This window comes from Oncorhynchus masou, chromosome 5, assembly GCF_036934945.1.
Source record: "Oncorhynchus masou masou isolate Uvic2021 chromosome 5, UVic_Omas_1.1, whole genome shotgun sequence".
NCBI lineage: Eukaryota > Metazoa > Chordata > Actinopteri > Salmoniformes > Salmonidae > Oncorhynchus > Oncorhynchus masou.
This window is the reverse complement of record NC_088216.1, coordinates 67,928,817-67,948,423: the sequence shown is the minus strand read 5'-3', so window position 1 is coordinate 67,948,423 and position 19,607 is coordinate 67,928,817. Positions and strand designations below refer to the sequence as shown.

The following is a 19,607-nucleotide window of genomic DNA, read 5'->3' as shown; positions in this document are numbered from 1 at the left end:
TGACCCCCTCCAGTCTCTCCCCTTCTCTTGACCCCTTCCAGTCTCTCCCCTTCTCTTGACCCCCTCCAGTCTCTCGACCCCCTCCAGTCTCTCCCCTTCTCTTGACCCCCTCCGGTCTCTCCTTTTGACCCACCTCCAGTCTCTCCCCCTCGATTCTTATCTTGACCCCCTCCAGTCTCTCCCTCTCCTAACCCCCCTCCAGTCTCCCCCTCTCTCCTTCTCTTGACCCCCCGCTCCAGTCTCTCCCCCTCTCTCCTCCTGACCCCCTCCAGTCTCCCCCTCTCTCCTTCTCTTGACCCCCCTCCAGTCTCTTCTCCTCTCTCCTTTTCTTGACCCAGTCCAGTCTCTCCCCTTCTCTTGACCCCCCCTCCCCACTCTGTGATTCTAAATTCCTCGCCAGGCATGCAGTCCTTATTGGAAACACATGTGAGGCCCGGATCATTTTCTGCTCGGATTGAGGCAAACATGCAGAAAATTGTGGGAAGAAAGCATAGCCCCCAGACCTGGAGACATATACACTCATTACCGATCGCTAACGGCAGCCATGTTGGTCACAACCACACCACTGACCATGACACCAAAACTCTGCTCACAGTACAGTTGATGCTAAGGGAAACCAGTAAAAACAACAACACGACGCTGTCAAACGTAACAATCTCCTAGCCCTGGATAATAGATATACAGCTGTAATAACCCTGTCAGAGTGTTATTGGTTGTGAATCCATACTTCCTGTGTACACGTGTGTCTGCTACAGACCTGGCCTGGATCTGCTGCACACTGACATCAGGCTCAGGTGTCCTTGCTGCTTCTCTGATAGGTCAGAGGCCTGGGAAATAATCAGAAACGGATGAAAAGCTGTAATCACTTCATTGTGTTCTGGTCACTTTGGTTTGTGTTTAATAACAATCAGAGTGGGTAGTAAAACATACTAGCATAGGGCGGGGCTCCTGCGTGGCGGAGTGGTCCATGGCAGTGGTCTATGGCAGTGGTCTAAGACAGTGGTCTATGGCAGTGGTCTAAGACAGTGGTCTATGGCAGTGGTTTATGGCAGTGGTCTAAGACAGTGGTCCATGGCAGTGGTCTAAGACAGTGGTCTAAGGCAGTGGTCCATGGCAGTGGTCCATGGCAGTGGTCTATGGCAGTGGTCTATGGCAGTGGTCTAAGGCAGTGGTCCATGGCAGTGGTCCATGGCAGTGGTCCATGGCAGTGGTCTATGGCAGTGGTCTATGGCAGTGGTCTATGGCAGTGGTCTAAGGCAGTGGTCTAAGACAGTGGTCCATGGCAGTGGTCCATGGCAGTGGTCTATGGCAGTGGTCTAAGGCAGTGGTCTAAGGCAGTGGTCTAAGACAGTGGTCTAGGACAGTGGTCTATGGCAGTGGTCTATGGCAGTGGTCTATGGCAGTGGTCCATGGCAGTGGTCCATGGCAGTGGTCTATGGCAGTGGTCCATGGCAGTGGTCTATGGCAGTGGTCTAAGACAGTGGTCCATGGCAGTGGTCTATGGCAGTGGTCTATGACAGTGGTCTAAGACAGTGGTCCATGGCAGTGGTCCATGGCAGTGGTCTATGGCAGTGGTCTAAGGCAGTGGTCTAAGACAGTGGTCCATGGCAGTGGTCCATGGCAGTGGTCCATGGCAGTGGTCTATGGCAGTGGTCTAAGGCAGTGGTCCATGGCAGTGGTCTATGGCAGTGGTCTATGGCAGTGGTCTAAGGCAGTGGTCTAAGACAGTGGTCTATGGCAGTGGTCTATGGCAGTGGTCTATGGCAGTGGTCTATGGCAGTGGTCCATGGCAGTGGTCCATGGCAGTGGTCTAAGGCAGTGGTCTATGGCAGTGGTCTAAGGCAGTGGTCCATGGCAGTGGTCTATGGCAGTGGTCTATGACAGTGGTCTAAGACAGTGGTCCATGGCAGTGGTCCATGGCAGTGGTCCATGGCAGTGGTCCATGGCAGTGGTCTATGGCAGTGGTCTATGACAGTGGTCTAAGACAGTGGTCCATGGCAGTGGTCCATGGCAGTGGTCCATGGCAGTGGTCCATGGCAGTGGTCTAAGGCAGTGGTCCATGGCAGTGGTCTAAGGCAGTGGTCCATGGCAGTGGTCTATGGCAGGGGTCCATGGCAGTGGTCTATGGCAGTGGTCTATGGCAGTGGTCTAAGGCAGTGGTCTAAGGCAGTGGTCTAAGGCAGTGGTCCATGGCAGTGGTCTATGGCAGTGGTCTATGGCAGTGGTCCATGGCAGTGGTCTATGGCAGTGGTCCATGGCAGTGGTCTATGGCAGTGGTCTAAGACAGTGGTCTAATACAGTGGTCTATGACAGTGGTCTATGACAGTGGTCTATGACAGTGGTCTAAGACAGTGGTACATGGCAGTGGTCTAAGGCAGTGGTCTATGGCAGTGGTCTAAGACAGTGGTCTAATACAGTGGTCTATGACAGTGGTCTATGACAGTGGTCTATGACAGTGGTCTAAGGCAGTGGTCCATGGCAGTGGTCTATGGCAGGGGTCCATGGCAGTGGTCTATGGCAGTGGTCTATGGCAGTGGTCTAAGGCAGTGGTCTAAGACAGTGGTCTATGGCAGTGGTCCATGGCAGTGGTCTATGGCAGTGGTCTATGGCAGTGGTCCATGGCAGTGGTCTATGGCAGTGGTCTATGGCAGTGGTCTAAGGCAGTGGTCTAAGACAGTGGTCTATGGCAGTGGTCCATGGCAGTGGTCTATGGCAGTGGTCTATGGCAGTGGTCCATGGCAGTGGTCTATGGCAGTGGTCCATGGCAGTGGTCTAAGGCAGTGGTCTATGGCAGTGGTCTAAGACAGTGGTCTAATACAGTGGTCTATGACAGTGGTCTATGACAGTGGTCTATGACAGTGGTCTAAGACAGTGGTACATGGCAGTGGTCCATGGCAGTGGTCCATGGCAGTGGTCTATGGCCGTGGTCTAAGACAGTGGTCTAAGGCAGTGGTCCATGGCAGTGGTCTATGGCAGTGGTCTAAGGCAGTGGTCTAAGACAGTGGTCTATGGCAGTGGTCCATGGCAGTGGTCCATGGCAGTGGTCTATGGCAGTGGTTCATGGCAGTGGTCCATGGCAGTGGTCTAAGGCAGTGGTCTATGGCAGTGGTCTAAGACAGTGGTTCATGGCAGTGGTCTATGGCAGTGGTCTAAGACAGTGGTCTAAGACAGTGGTCTAAGACAGTGGTCCATGGCAGTGGTCCATGGCAGTGGTCTATGGCAGTGGTCCATGGCAGTGGTCTATGGCAGTGGTCTATGGCAGTGGTCTAAGGCAGTGGTCTAAGGCAGTGGTCTATGGCAGTGGTCTATGGCAGTGGTCTAAGGCAGTGGTCTAAGACAGTGGTCTAAGACAGTGGTCTAAGACAGTGGTCTACGGCAGTGGTCTATGGCAGTGGTCTATGGCAGTGGTCCATGGCAGTGGTCCATGGCAGTGGTCCATGGCAGTGGTCTAAGGCAGTGGTCTATGGCAGTGGTCTAAGACAGTGGTCCATGGCAGTGGTCTATGGCAGTGGTCTATGGCAGTGGTCTAAGACAGTGGTCCATGGCAGTGGTCCATGGCAGTGGTCCATGGCAGTGGTCCATGGCAGTGGTCCATGGCAGTGGTCTAAGGCAGTGGTCCATGGCAGTGGTCTATGGCAGTGGTCCATGGCAGTGGTCCATGGCAGTGGTCTAAGGCAGTGGTCTAAGACAGTGGTCTATGGCAGTGGTCCATGGCAGTGGTCTATGGCAGTGGTCTATGGCAGTGGTCCATGGCAGTGGTCTATGGCAGTGGTCCATGGCAGTGGTCTAAGGCAGTGGTCTATGGCAGTGGTCTATGGCAGTGGTCTAAGACAGTGGTCCATAGCAGTGGTCTATGGCAGTGGTCTATGACAGTGGTCTAAGACAGTGGTCCATGGCAGTGGTCCATGGCAGTGTTCCATGGCAGTGGTCTAAGGCAGTGGTCCATGGCAGTGGTCTAAGGCAGTGGTCCATGGCAGTGGTCCATGGCAGTGGTCTATGGCAGTGGTCTATGGCAGTGGTCCATGGCAGTGGTCCATGGCAGTGGTCTAAGGCAGTGGTCTATGGCAGTGGTCTAAGACAGTGGTCCATGTCAGTGGTCTAATACAGTGGTCTATGACAGTGGTCTATGACAGTGGTCTAAGACAGTGGTCCAAGACAGTGGTCCATGGCAGTGGTCCATGGCAGTGGTCCATGGCAGTGGTCTATGGCCGTGGTTCATGGCAGTGGTCCATGGCAGTGGTCCATGGCAGTGGTCTAAGACAGTGGTCTATGGCAGTGGTCCATGGCAGTGGTCCATGGCAGTGGTCTATGGCAGTGGTTCATGGCAGTGGTCCATGGCAGTGGTCTATGGCAGTGGTCTATGGCAGTGGTCTATGGCAGTGGTCTAAGACAGTGGTCTAAGACAGTGGTCTAAGACAGTGGTCCATGGCAGTGGTCCATGGCAGTGGTCTATGGCAGTGGTCTATGGCAGTGGTCTAAGGCAGTGGTCTAAGGCAGTGGTCTATGGCAGTGGTCCATGGCAGTGGTCTATGGCAGTGGTCTATGGCAGTGGTCCATGGCAGTGGTCTAAGGCAGTGGTCTATGGCAGTGGTCTAAGACAGTGGTCCATGGCAGTGGTCTATGGCAGTGGTCTAAGACAGTGGTCCATGGCAGTGGTCCATGGCAGTGGTCCATGGCAGTGGTCTATGGCAGTGGTCTATGACAGTGGTCTAAGACAGTGGTCCATGGCAGTGGTCCATGGCAGTGGTCCATGGCAGTGGTCTAAGGCAGTGGTCTAAGACAGTGGTCCATGGCAGTGGTCTATGGCAGTGGTCTAAGGCAGTGGTCTAAGACAGTGGTCCATGGCAGTGGTCTATGGCAGTGGTCTATGGCAGTGGTCTAAGGCAGTGGTCTAAGGCAGTGGTCTAAGACAGTGGTCTAAGACAGTGGTCTATGGCAGTGGTCTATGGCAGTGGTCTATGGCAGTGGTCCATGGCAGTGGTCCATGGCAGTGGTCTATGGCAGTGGTCCATGGCAGTGGTCTAAGGCAGTGGTCTATGGCAGTGGTCTAAGACAGTGGTCCATGGCAGTGGTCTATGGCAGTGGTCTATGACAGTGGTCTAAGACAGTGGTCCATGGCAGTGGTCCATGGCAGTGGTCCATGGCAGTGGTCTAAGGCAGTGGTCCATGGCAGTGGTCCATGGCAGTGGTCTATGGCAGTGGTCTATGACAGTGGTCTAAGACAGTGGTCCATGGCAGTGGTCCATGGCAGTGGTCTATGGCAGTGGTCTAAGGCAGTGGTCTAAGACAGTGGTCCATGGCAGTGGTCCATGGCAGTGGTCTATGGCAGTGGTCTAAGGCAGTGGTCCATGGCAGTGGTCTATGGCAGTGGTCTATGGCAGTGGTCTAAGGCAGTGGTCTAAGACAGTGGTCTATGGCAGTGGTCTATGGCAGTGGTCTATGGCAGTGGTCTATGGCAGTGGTCCATGGCAGTGGTCCATGGCAGTGGTCTAAGGCAGTGGTCTATGGCAGTGGTCTAAGACAGTGGTCCATGGCAGTGGTCTATGGCAGTGGTCTATGACAGTGGTCTAAGACAGTGGTCCATGGCAGTGGTCCATGGCAGTGGTCCATGGCAGTGGTCCATGGCAGTGGTCTATGGCAGTGGTCTATGACAGTGGTCTAAGACAGTGGTCCATGGCAGTGGTCCATGGCAGTGGTCCATGGCAGTGGTCTAAGGCAGTGGTCCATGGCAGTGGTCTAAGGCAGTGGTCCATGGCAGTGGTCTATGGCAGGGGTCCATGGCAGTGGTCTATGGCAGTGGTCTATGGCAGTGGTCTAAGGCAGTGGTCTAAGACAGTGGTCTATGGCAGTGGTCCATGGCAGTGGTCTATGGCAGTGGTCTATGGCAGTGGTCCATGGCAGTGGTCTATGGCAGTGGTCCATGGCAGTGGTCCATGGCAGTGGTCCATGGCAGTGGTCTATGGCCGTGGTCTAAGACAGTGGTCTAAGGCAGTGGTCCATGGCAGTGGTCTATGGCAGTGGTCTAAGGCAGTGGTCTATGGCAGTGGTCTATGGCAGTGGTCCATGGCAGTGGTCCATGGCAGTGGTCTATGGCAGTGGTTCATGGCAGTGGTCCATGGCAGTGGTCTAAGGCAGTGGTCCATGGCAGTGGTCTATGGCAGTGGTCCATGGCAGTGGTCTATGGCAGTGGTCTATGGCAGTGGTCTAAGGCAGTGGTCTAAGGCAGTGGTCTATGGCAGTGGTCTATGGCAGTGGTCTAAGGCAGTGGTCTATGGCAGTGGTCTAAGGCAGTGGTCTAAGACAGTGGTCTATGGCAGTGGTCCATGGCAGTGGTCTATGGCAGTGGTTCATGGCAGTGGTCCATGGCAGTGGTCCATGGCAGTGGTCTATGGCCGTGGTCTAAGACAGTGGTCTAAGGCAGTGGTCCATGGCAGTGGTCTATGGCAGTGGTCTAAGACAGTGGTCTAAGACAGTGGTCTAAGACAGTGGTCCATGGCAGTGGTCCATGGCAGTGGTCTATGGCAGTGGTCCATGGCAGTGGTCTAAGGCAGTGGTCTAAGGCAGTGGTCTAAGGCAGTGGTCCATGGCAGTGGTCTATGGCAGTGGTCCATGGCAGTGGTCTATGGCAGTGGTCTATGGCAGTGGTCTAAGGCAGTGGTCTAAGGCAGTGGTCTATGGCAGTGGTCTATGGCAGTGGTCTAAGGCAGTGGTCTAAGGCAGTGGTCTAAGACAGTGGTCTAAGACAGTGGTCTATGGCAGTGGTCTATGGCAGTGGTCTATGGCAGTGGTCCATGGCAGTGGTCCATGGCAGTGGTCTAAGGCAGTGGTCTATGGCAGTGGTCTAAGACAGTGGTCCATGGCAGTGGTCTATGGCAGTGGTCTATGACAGTGGTCTAAGACAGTTGTCCATGGCAGTGGTCCATGGCAGTGGTCCATGGCAGTGGTCTAAGGCAGTGGTCCATGGCAGTGGTCTATGGCAGTGGTCCATGGCAGTGGTCTATGGCAGTGGTCTATGGCAGTGGTCTAAGGCAGTGGTCTAAGACAGTGGTCTATGGCAGTGGTCCATGGCAGTGGTCTATGGCAGTGGTCTATGGCAGTGGTCCATGGCAGTGGTCTATGGCAGTGGTCCATGGCAGTGGTCTAAGGCAGTGGTCTATGGCAGTGGTCTAAGACAGTGGTCCATGGCAGTGGTCTATGGCAGTGGTCTATGACAGTGGTCTAAGACAGTGGTCCATGGCAGTGGTCCATGGCAGTGGTCCATGGCAGTGGTCCATGGCAGTGGTCTAAGGCAGTGGTCCATGGCAGTGGTCTATGGCAGTGGTCCATGGCAGTGGTCTATGGCAGTGGTCCATGGCAGTGGTCCATGGCAGTGGTCCATGGCAGTGGTCTAAGGCAGTGGTCTATGGCAGTGGTCTAAGACAGTGGTCCATGTCAGTGGTCTAATACAGTGGTCTATGACAGTGGTCTATGACAGTGGTCTAAGACAGTGGTCCAAGACAGTGGTCCATGGCAGTGGTCCATGGCAGTGGTCCATGGCAGTGGTCTATGGCCGTGGTCTAAGACAGTGGTCTAAGGCAGTGGTCCATGGCAGTGGTCTATGGCAGTGGTCTAAGGCAGTGGTCTAAGACAGTGGTCTATGGCAGTGGTCCATGGCAGTGGTCCATGGCAGTGGTCTATGGCAGTGGTTCATGGCAGTGGTCCATGGCAGTGGTCTATGGCAGTGGTCTATGGCAGTGGTCTATGGCAGTGGTCTAAGACAGTGGTCTAAGACAGTGGTCTAAGACAGTGGTCCATGGCAGTGGTCTATGGCAGTGGTCCATGGCAGTGGTCTATGGCAGTGGTCCATGGCAGTGGTCCATGGCAGTGGTCCATGGCAGTGGTCTAAGGCAGTGGTCTATGGCAGTGGTCTAAGACAGTGGTCCATGGCAGTGGTCTATGGCAGTGGTCTAAGACAGTGGTCTAAGGCAGTGGTCCATGGCAGTGGTCCATGGCAGTGGTCTATGGCAGTGGTCTATGACAGTGGTCTAAGACAGTGGTCCATGGCAGTGGTCCATGGCAGTGGTCCATGGCAGTGGTCTAAGGCAGTGGTCTAAGACAGTGGTCCATGGCAGTGGTCTATGGCAGTGGTCTAAGGCAGTGGTCTAAGACAGTGGTCCATGGCAGTGGTCTATGGCAGTGGTCTATGGCAGTGGTCTAAGGCAGTGGTCTAAGGCAGTGGTCTAAGACAGTGGTCTAAGACAGTGGTCTATGGCAGTGGTCTATGGCAGTGGTCTATGGCAGTGGTCCATGGCAGTGGTCCATGGCAGTGGTCTATGGCAGTGGTCCATGGCAGTGGTCTAAGGCAGTGGTCTATGGCAGTGGTCTAAGACAGTGGTCCATGGCAGTGGTCTATGGCAGTGGTCTATGACAGTGGTCTAAGACAGTGGTCCATGGCAGTGGTCCATGGCAGTGGTCCATGGCAGTGGTCCATGGCAGTGGTCTAAGGCAGTGGTCCATGGCAGTGGTCCATGGCAGTGGTCCATGGCAGTGGTCCATGGCAGTGGTCTATGGCAGTGGTCTATGGCAGTGGTCTAAGGCAGTGGTCTAAGACAGTGGTCTATGGCAGTGGTCCATGGCAGTGGTCTATGGCAGTGGTCCATGGCAGTGGTCCATGGCAGTGGTCTATGGCAGTGGTCCATGGCAGTGGTCCATGGCAGTGGTCTAAGGCAGTGGTCTATGGCAGTGGTCTAAGACAGTGGTCCATGGCAGTGGTCTATGGCAGTGGTCTAAGACAGTGGTCTAAGGCAGTGGTCCATGGCAGTGGTCCATGGCAGTGGTCCATGGCAGTGGTCTATGGCAGTGGTCTATGACAGTGGTCTAAGACAGTGGTCCATGGCAGTGGTCCATGGCAGTGGTCCATGGCAGTGGTCTAAGGCAGTGGTCTAAGACAGTGGTCCATGGCAGTGGTCTATGGCAGTGGTCTAAGGCAGTGGTCTAAGACAGTGGTCTATGGCAGTGGTCTATGGCAGTGGTCTATGGCAGTGGTCTAAGGCAGTGGTCTAAGGCAGTGGTCTAAGACAGTGGTCTAAGACAGTGGTCTATGGCAGTGGTCTATGGCAGTGGTCTATGGCAGTGGTCCATGGCAGTGGTCCATGGCAGTGGTCTATGGCAGTGGTCCATGGCAGTGGTCTAAGGCAGTGGTCTATGGCAGTGGTCTAAGACAGTGGTCCATGGCAGTGGTCTATGGCAGTGGTCTATGACAGTGGTCTAAGACAGTGGTCCATGGCAGTGGTCCATGGCAGTGGTCCATGGCAGTGGTCCATGGCAGTGGTCTAAGGCAGTGGTCCATGGCAGTGGTCCATGGCAGTGGTCTATGGCAGTGGTCTATGGCAGTGGTCTAAGGCAGTGGTCTAAGACAGTGGTCTATGGCAGTGGTCCATGGCAGTGGTCTATGGCAGTGGTCTATGGCAGTGGTCCATGGCAGTGGTCTATGGCAGTGGTCCATGGCAGTGGTCTAAGGCAGTGGTCTATGGCAGTGGTCTAAGACAGTGGTCCATGTCAGTGGTCTAATACAGTGGTCTATGACAGTGGTCTATGACAGTGGTCTAAGACAGTGGTCCATGGCAGTGGTCCATGGTAGTGGTCTATGTCCGTGGTCTAAGACAGTGGTCTAAGGCAGTGGTCCATGGCAGTGGTCTATGGCAGTGGTCTAAGGCAGTGGTCTAAGACAGTGGTCTATGGCAGTGGTCCATGGCAGTGGTCCATGGCAGTGGTCTATGGCAGTGGTTCATGGCAGTGGTCTAAGGCAGTGGTCTAAGGCAGTGGTCTATGGCAGTGGTCTAAGACAGTGGTCCATGGCAGTGGTCCATGGCAGTGGTCTATGGCAGTGGTCCATGGCAGTGGTCTATGGCAGTGGTCTAAGGCAGTGGTCCATGGCAGTGGTCTATGGCAGTGGTCCATGGCAGTGGTCTATGGCAGTGGTCTATGGCAGTGGTCTAAGGCAGTGGTCCATGGCAGTGGTCTATGGCAGTGGTCCATGGCAGTGGTCTATGGCAGTGGTCTATGGCAGTGGTCTATGGCAGTGGTCTAAGGCAATGGTCTAAGGCAGTGGTCTATGGCAGTGGTCCATGGCAGTGGTCTATGGCAGTGGTCTATGGCAGTGGTCCATGGCAGCGGTCCATGGCAGTGGTCTAAGGCAGTGGTCTATGGCAGTGGTCTAAGACAGTGGTCCATTGCAGTGGTCTATGGCAGTGGTCTAAGACAGTGATCTAAGGCAGTGGTCCATGGCAGTGGTCTATGGCAGTGGTCCATGGCAGTGGTCTATGGCAGTGGTCTATGGCAGTGGTCTAAGACAGTGGTCTAAGACAGTGGTCCATGGCAGTGGTCTATGGCAGTGGTCCATGGCAGTGGTCTATGGCAGTGGTCTATGGCAGTGGTCTAAGGCAGTGATCTAAGGCAGTGGTCTAAGGCAGTGGTCTATGGCAGTGGTCTAAGGCAGTGTTCTAAGGCAGTGGTCTAAGGCAGTGGTTTAAAGCAGTGGTCTAAGACACTGGCTAGCTGTGCCACTAGAGATTCTGGGTTCAACTCCAGGTTCTGTCGCAACCGGCCGCAACCGGAAGACCCATGGGAAGGCGCACAATTGGCCCAGCGTCGTCCGGGTTATCGGAGGGTCTGGCAGGCAGGGATGTCCTTGTTCCATCGCGCACTAGTGACTCCGGTGGTGGGCCAAGCGTAGTGCACGCTGACACGGTCGCCAGGTGTATGGTGTTTCCTCTGACACGTTGGTGCAGTTGGCTTCCGGTTTAAGTGGGCATTGTGTCAAGAAGCAGTGCGGACTGGCTGGGTTGTGTTTCGGAGGACGCACGGCTCTCGACCTTTGCCTCTCCCGAGTTGCAGCGATGAGACAAGACTAACTACCAATTGAATACCATGAAATTGGGGAGAAAACATGGTGTAAAATAATAAATAATAATAAATAAATACTAGTATAGGGGCAATTCCACGGTAACAGAGTGATGCCGAGATTCTTCACTTAATAATGTATGCCAAACAAATACCAATGATGGCAAAGTTAAACAAACCACACAACTCTTTTTGTACACATTTTCTTCAAGATCATTGCAGATCATTCTGTTACCAAACTCTGCTACATTGTTCAAGGAATGTGTTTTGCAAACTGTTCACTAGAATTAGTTAAAATTAGTCCTTGAGCATAGAATTGTATGGTTTGTTTAGCTTTGCAATCATTGGTTTTAGTTTGAACCAGCCCGGGACTGCAAAATGAATCACTTCCCTGAGCACTGTGGTTGTACTGAGGAATTCTTGGCAGCATACAGAAACATACAACACCATGAGATACTGTGTAGGATGCATGGTTCCAGTAGCTCAACCTCCTATGGATCATCATGCTCCTCTCCTCATCCAGCTGAACACAGCCGTGTCCTGTCCCCCAGCCAAGGATAAAACCCTGGGACCTGTAAGTGGGGTGTCTGTCAGTCTCCATCCTGCCTGTGTACTCATCTAGAGTCCACCTCCTCATCCAAGTCCATTAGTCATCAGTACCTCTGCTTGTTGTTCTAGCGGAGGCCACCAGGCTTGTTCTCAGATATACACCAGGAGCTGTCGAGGAGCAGCTGCCAAACTGCATCCCACTGGGAGTGTGTATGAGGGGAGTGTGTACATACGTGTGTGTGTGTGTGTGTGAGGGAGAGACCCTCGTTCATAGTCCTGACAAACACATCAACCAGAGAAAGCTAACTGACAAAAAGAGGGGAGAGCCAGCATAAACATATATATATATAACTTCAATCTCCAACCAAGGCAAAACAAGGCCAGTGAAGTCCAATGTGAGGGTTCTGACAGAGACAGACACAGTACGTTAGTCTCTACAATGTCCTGTAGACTGAACGGCGGGGCATGTGTCTGTATCATGATGTGTGTGGGGGACTTCCTGTTCATGACACAGAAAACCATCAAACACTTCAGCACAAACTTGAGACTGTTAAATGAGTTTGGGATGGCCTTGCCCATAGCCTATGTGTAGGCTACTACAACAAGCTAAACCAATGACGTGTAATAATAGTTGAGTCACTCATAGCTGAGTTCAGAATATGAGTCAGTCAGTGAGGGACACAGTTTGCAAATTCCATCATTTTAACTTTGGAATTCCATTCAATGTTTTATTCAATGATGCCTTTTAATGATGTCTCTGATCTCATTCTATTGGCCTACTTCGTGCTATAGGATAGGGGTTCTAGAGGAAACAAGGAGGCTGTACTGTGAAGGTTGGTTCCTCCCTGCCTGGTAGGAACAGCATGCAACAGCTGTGTCTCCTCTCCCTCAGCCTGTCTACACAGCCAATACCAGCTCCAACTATGTGCTGACACCAGATACCTCACCCCCCACACACACCTTTTTATATTCTTCCTCCCTCTCTCTCTGTCCCCCACACATACACAACACAGACCTCTACACACAAGGACAGGTCAGGCCAAACACACAAAGGTCAACAGGGCCCATTATATCTGCCAGGCCTCCCTGCTACTCATTGATCCCATTATGTAAACAGAGCAATGCACAAGCAGATGTGAATCAATAGGATTCCATCTTCAAAACAACACCCAGTTACATTTACTCACACTGACATGTGTACCAGTCTCATCTCCCTTTTGGGGGGGGGGTTGTTGTTTGAGGAGTATTTTGGACTGTAGATATTGATGTTAGTGAGGGGAACCCTGGACTAGATATATTGTCCAACCCAGTATTATTAAACAACAGACTGTGCCAATGTGTCCACATTAGAGGGAGGGAGGAAGCCTACATTCCCTCACACGTGCAGAGTAAATCTTCCATATTGTCTTTCCCTTTCTCCATCTGTGCCAGCGAGTCAGATGAGGGTGTTTAAATGAGAATGTCAGAGAAGCCGGTGTTTGGAGGATATATTGGCACGGGTGTTGTTATACCCGAGAAAAGGCTGTGCCAATATATCCTCCAAACACCGTCTTCGAGGGTATTTTCACTTTTATACAAAGGGTCACCAACATATTCAAATAATGATTTTGGGTGAATGTATTCCTACTATTTAATTCTTCCATGAGATATAGTCCAGGCACAAATCCAGGGTTGCTACTTGCTACACAAGCCGGCAGGTCATTCATTCTATCTGTTCGGTTGCCAGAGACGCGACCCAGTCATTAAGGATTTTTGTTCTATATCTTTGTTCTAGATCCAGGCGTACGTTCTAAATGTTCCGTTGCCATGCTGGCTGGCAATGTTCTTATCCCTAGCTTGCTAGTTAGCCAATAACGGCTAACTTAAAGTCAAACAGTCAGAATAACAGCACAGTGGTTGCATTTGCATATGTTTAAGCTGTTTTCTAGTGATATTTATTTGGATACATCTATAACAATGAGCTAATGATGCGAGATTTCGCCTGGCATAGAACATTGGCTCTCTAGCCAGGACACTGTTCAGAGGAGCTAGCCAACAACATAGCTAACACAATCACTTCAAACTGAAACTGGAAAGACTGCAAACTAGGTGCATTTAGATTCCTTTGACCTGTTTTCTAAAGAAATGTCTTTGTATACACTACCGTTCAAAAGTTTGGGGTCACTTAGAAATGTCCTTGTTTTTGAAAGAAAAGCACTTTTTTTGTCCATTAATATAACATCAAATTGATCAGAAATACAGTGTAGACATTGTTAATGTTGTAAATGACTACTGTAGCTGGAAACGGCTGATTTTTATGTTATATCTACATTGGCGTACAGAGGCCCATTATCAGCACCATCACTCCCGTGTTAGCTAATCCAAGTTTATCATTTTAAAACTGTAATTGATCATTATAAAACAATTTTGCAATTATGTTAGCACAGCTGAAAACTGTTGTTCTGATTAAAGAAGCAATAAAACTGTTCTTCTTTAGACTAGTTGAGTATCTGGAGCATCAGCATTTGTGGGTTTAATTACAGGCTCAAAATGTCCAGAAACAAATAACTCTATTATTGTTTGGAGAAATGAAGGCTATTCCATGCGAGAAATTGTCAAGAAACTGAAGATCTCGTACAACGCTGTATAATACTCCCTTCACAGAACAGCGCACACTGGCCCTAACCATTGCACACATATACAATGCCTGTCTCAAGGCTTAACAATTGTTTAACCTGTCTCCTCCCCTTCATCTACACTGCTTGAAGTGGATTTAACAAGTGAGATCAATAAGGGATCATAGCTTTCACCTGATTCACCTGGTCAGTCTGTCATGGAAAAAGCAGATGTTCATAATGTCATATATACTCAATGAACACACACATTTTCCACTGTGACTGAGACAGAGAAGGAAGGTAAATGATAGAACAATTAAAACAACTGGGGTTAGACCTGAGCCACAGGGGCCAAAGGCCCTCATGTCAACAGTGTTTGAGGGAGAAAAGGAGAGAGAAGGCTTGAGTGAGAGGGAAAGAAGAACAGAGGAGTTCATTTATATAGTCAAAGTTGCCCTTTTACCTGTGCAGTTAAAGTGTATTTACTTTGGTGACAATGTATAGTTACATATGACTGCTTTAAGAGAAAGATATGCCCCAAGGGAGAGCAACTCCTTCTGGAATCTCAGCCCAGGAGAGCAGGATAGAGGAGTAATGCGTTTGGTAAGACTGGTCGCTCTCCCTGAGCTGGATGCCAGCTCCTGTTGGCTAAGGCAGAGAGAGAGTGAGCTAGCGAGAGACAGATAGACAGACAGAGAGAGAGAGACTGCAGGTTGTCTTTCAGTTCAGTGCTCCAGACGGCGGTTCCAGCCCTGTGTTATTGGGAGGAGGACCGGGGACACATAAATCATCACACTTTTGTTCCTGTCAGACAGATGCACGGAAGACAGGTTGCTCACTCTTTCTCGCTCTCTGTCACTCTCTCTCTACTATAGCAACCCCCTGGGAGACAAGAGCCCACAGTTGGGTGAGAGAGAAGGAGACAAAGAGGGGGAAGAGAGAGACACAGAGGGACACACAAAGACAGAGGGAGAGAAAGGGAGAGCAATAGGAGTATTGAGCTGTGCTTGAGGGTTAGAGAGGATAATGCAGCTCCATCATTTCACCTTGTCAGAGCAATGACAGTCTGCTTCACTTACACAGCCCTCCTCAATGCACACTAGCAAATGACTAAATTACGAGCAAATAACATAATTGAAGCTCATTAATGAAAAAGTAATTAAAGCAGTCTAGCTCAACTCCAAGATAAATTCTTATGTTATGCCAGAGTATAATGGCACTCAAACATGTTCACTACGGTCATGCAGAAAAAAGCCTATCAATTTCATCAGGGTGATTGGTGCTCATAAATGTCATAACACCAGTTTGGAGAGGAGAGGAAGGCAAGGGTTCTCAGAACATAGTATTAGGGGCACCAGGTAGCCTAGTGGTTAGAGCGTTGGGCCAGTAACCGAAAGGTTGCTCGATCGAATCCATGAGCTGACAAGGTAAACATCTGTCATTCTGCCCCTGAACAAGGCACTGTTCCCCTGAAGGCCATACTTGTAAATAATAATTTGTTCTTAATTAGTTAAATAAAGGTTAAATATAAATAATACGATTCTGAGCTGAATAATCTTCTTCTGCCCTCTAGTGGTGAACAGGAACAGTACTCTGAACAGGTGTTGAGGCGAGAGAACGTACCGTAAACCCCCCAAACTGGGAACATGCCAAAGTACATTAACAAAAGACCTAAGCAAGGCCTTAATTAAATGTTGAGCATTTACATAATACTAATGGTGGTGATTTACAATGATTGAAATAGACAACAATTGCAACTAACAGCCTAGTGCATAGGAATCCAAACAAATGATTCCCCAGAACCTGTATTTGGATTTAAGTACTTTCTTTTGGCACAGACAAAGCGAAATCACTTTGCTTGCATTTATGCATTTCTCATTTAGGCACAGGGCCCTCAAATTCAACTTTGGAACTCGATGCCAGTTTCACTAAATGTTTTCATTGTTCCAAATCAGTGACTGATTTAGACCTGGGACACCAGGTGTGTGCAATTAATTATCAGGTAGAAAAGAAAACCAACAGGCTCCGGAGCTCGTAGGGTCAGAGTTGAGGACCCCTGGCCTTGGGTATTTCCTACTGTCTGAAACTTAAATCCTACCTCAGCTTTACAAAGGGAAAATATTACATTTAGAAAACATGATAGATCTGAAGATATAAATACATTAAGAGATTGATGTGCTACCTAACATTATCATGTCAGCTGTGAATTAGGCCTCCACCCCTCCCTACTGCTCATACCCCTCGACCTGGCCACAGCTACACTCCCTCCGGCCTCCTGCAGTCACCTGAGAGATCTCTGCCATCAGAAATCACTTCTGAAGGATCCTTAATGAATATACATCACGGAGAGGACCTCAATTAGGTGACCGTACTGGGGGAGCACTGCTCGGGATAAACAAAGTTATCTTGACAGGGTCGCCGAGCAGGATGAGATAGCGGATAGCTGGATGAGAAAATGAATTACCATCCTGCCACACGTCAAAGCCAATCACGAGGAGGATCCTGCGCACTCTTCTGTCCCTCTCCCCGCCGTTTCATCTGGCCCTTAGTATGCACACAGGCCGGGTGCCAGCCTCCAAATGTATTCATTTATTCACAGCCCCTTGGAGAAATCACAGAGCCTTGTTGTCCTTTTTTTCCTCACTGTCCAGATGGAATTTGCGTGAATAACATTGGTTTAGTGAGGCAGAAAATAAGTACAGGCTAGCACAGCGGTAGGGGACAGTACCCAAAAAAGAGAGGGGAGAACAACTGTCACCCTCACATACTATTTTTCTTCCCCCCTCTCGTGGTTTCTCTCTCATTCTAATGAAAATTAGAAAGAAGACAAAAGCCTGTGGGGTGCAGCGTTCCTGAATCCATCCCACATGACCTGCTCTGCAGGTGCAATTAACTAGCAGATAATGAAACAAAGAGTGGGAGCAGAGTAGGCGCTCCACTACAAAGGTGAGCCATCATCACGAGGACTGGTTCAATGTTCAATCCCTCCTTTTTTTACTCCTTGTTTTGTTTTGCATTTATAACATCTCTAATTACTTTAATTAATCAAGATATTCCATTAGAGGGAACCGGTCTCGGTTAAGTAATTGTGCAAAATGAAACAGAGAAAAACCCAATAGTTGTGATTCCATCCACTCCTCTCTGCCCAGCGGAATTTAAAAGGCTTTCAGAGGGATAATGGGAGAAAATACAACCGTCTTTCACAGCTATCATGAATTAATCAATTCTGAATAGTCTCAGTCTACAAGTACACTGCCTGGCATGTTACCGTGGTACAGGCTGCACACACACACACACACACACACACACACACACACAGACACACACACACACAAGCATTTGAGGGACAAAAAACTACCAAGTCCATGAAGCTGCCAATGATGTTTGATAGAGGCTAATGCAATGAGAAAGCTTTGATGTACTTTTGGCAGAGTCAGTGTAGAAGGTAGGTGTGTGTGGGATACCAGGCCTACCTCTCTGAGTACCGTACTATTGTAGCCCCTGTACAAGCCTCTGACACCCTGCACAAGGATAAGATAGGTGTTAGGGAACACCCACCACACACAGTCTGGATACACACACATGCATGAAACATATGGAGAGAATGCAAAAACAAATATTGTAGCATTGATGGGTCATGGTGTCAGCCTACCTCCTCTCTGAGAGTGGCCAGCAGCACCTGGTAGGTGTTGGAGGACAGCGAGGCCTGCGTCCTCTGTTTTACCACCTCAGTAGGCACCCTGATCAGACATGCCACCTAGGGGAGGAAAACAGGACATTACAACACCCATAACAGATCTCTCTCACACTCTCACTCTCTCGCTAGCTGCAGACCTGTAGTACTCACGCCCTTAGCGATGAAGTGCTTTGAAAGGCTGGTAATGGCTCACATTAACACCATTATCCAGAAACCCTAGATCCACTCCAATTTCCATACCGCTCAAACAGATCCACACTGCCCTTTCCCACCTGGACAAAAGGAATACTTATGTGAGAATGCTATTCATTGTCTACAGCTCAGAGTTCAACACCATAGTGCCCTCGAAGCTCATCACTAAGCTAAGGATCCTTGGACTAAACACCTTCCACTTCATCTGGATCCTGGACTTCCTGACAGGCCACCCCCAGTTGGTAAGCGTAGGTAACAACACATACGCCATGCTGATCCTCAACATGGGGGCCTCTCAGGGGTGCGTGCTCAGTCCCCTCCTGTACTCTCTGTTCACCCACGACTACATGGCCAGGCACAACTCCAACACCATCATTAAGTTTGCAGACAACACAACAGTGGTAGGCCTGATCATCGACAATGACGGGACAGCCTATAGGGAGGTCAGAGACCTGGCTGGGTGGTGCCAGAATAACAACCTATCCCTCAACATAATCAAGACAAAAGGAGATGATTGTGGACTTACAGGAAAAGGAGGACCGAGCACACTACCATTCTCATCGACGGGGCTGTAGTGGAGCAGGTTGAGAGCTTCAACTTCCTTGGTGTCCACATCAACAACAAACTAGAATGGTCCAAATACACCAAGCCAGTCGTGAAGAGGGCACGACAAAACCTATTTCTCCTCAAGAGACTAAAAATATTTGGCATGGGTCTTGATATCCTCAAAAGGTTCTACAGCTGCACCATCGAGAGCATCCTGACTGGTTGCATCACTGCCTGGTATGGCAACTGCTCGGACTCTGATCGCAAGGCACTACAGAGGGTAGTGCGTACGGCCCAGTACATCACTGGGGCTAAGCTACCTGCCATCCAGAACCTCCATGCCAGGAGGTGTCAGAGAAAAGCCCTAAAAATAGTCAAAGACCCCAGCCACCCCAGTCATGGACTGTTCTCTCTGCTACCGCATGGCAAGCGGTCCCAGAGCGCCAAACCTAGGACCAAAAGGCTTCTCAACAGCTGTTACCCCCAAGACATAATACTCCTGAGCAGGTAATCAAATGGCTACCCAGGCTATTTGCATTGTGTGCCCCCCCAACCGCCAACCCCTGTTTTACACTGCTGCAACTCTCTGTTTATCATCTATGCATAGTCACTTTAACTATACATTCATGTACATATTACCTCAATTAGCCCGACTAACCGGTGCCCCCGCACATTGGCTCTGTACTGGTACCCCCTGCATATATCCACGCTACTGTTATTTTCACTATTTCAAATTTGTATTTCTTTACTTATCTATTGTTTACCTAAAACAGATTTTTTACTTAAAAATTGTACTGTTGGTTAGGGCTTGTAAGCGTTTCACTGTAAGTTCTACACCTGTTGTAGTCGGCGCACGTGACAAATAAACTTTGATTTGTATAAAGAACATTAAAACTCAAGTGAAACAGTAAAACAGTTAAGGAAACAGATGTATTATTCTGTACTGTATGTCGTCTGTTTGCTTTAGATAAAGAGAAAAATGTAAGCTGCCAGATGCCACAGGTGCCAAGCAGGAAATGACCTAGCAATTATAATGCGAGTAGACTACCCAGCCTAGCAATTATACTGCGAGTAGACTACCCGACCTAGCAATTATACTGCGAGTAGACTACCCAGCCTAGCAATTATACTGCGAGTAGACTACCCAG

The 19,607-nt window shown here is 50.0% G+C and overlaps 1 protein-coding gene across 1 annotated transcript in view; it reads right to left on the bottom strand.

The window, feature by feature from the left end:
• slc25a26 (solute carrier family 25 member 26) overlaps positions 1 to 19,607 on the bottom strand; it is a 76,315-nt gene that overhangs the window by 42,494 nt on the left and 14,214 nt on the right. Inside the window, exons 4-5 of the mRNA XM_064966554.1 lie at positions 17,677 to 17,781; positions 17,498 to 17,545 (exon numbers count right to left, since the gene is read on the bottom strand). Of these exons, the coding sequence (XP_064822626.1) occupies positions 17,498 to 17,545; positions 17,677 to 17,781 (153 nt within the window). The remainder of the gene's footprint in view (positions 1 to 17,497; positions 17,546 to 17,676; positions 17,782 to 19,607) is intronic.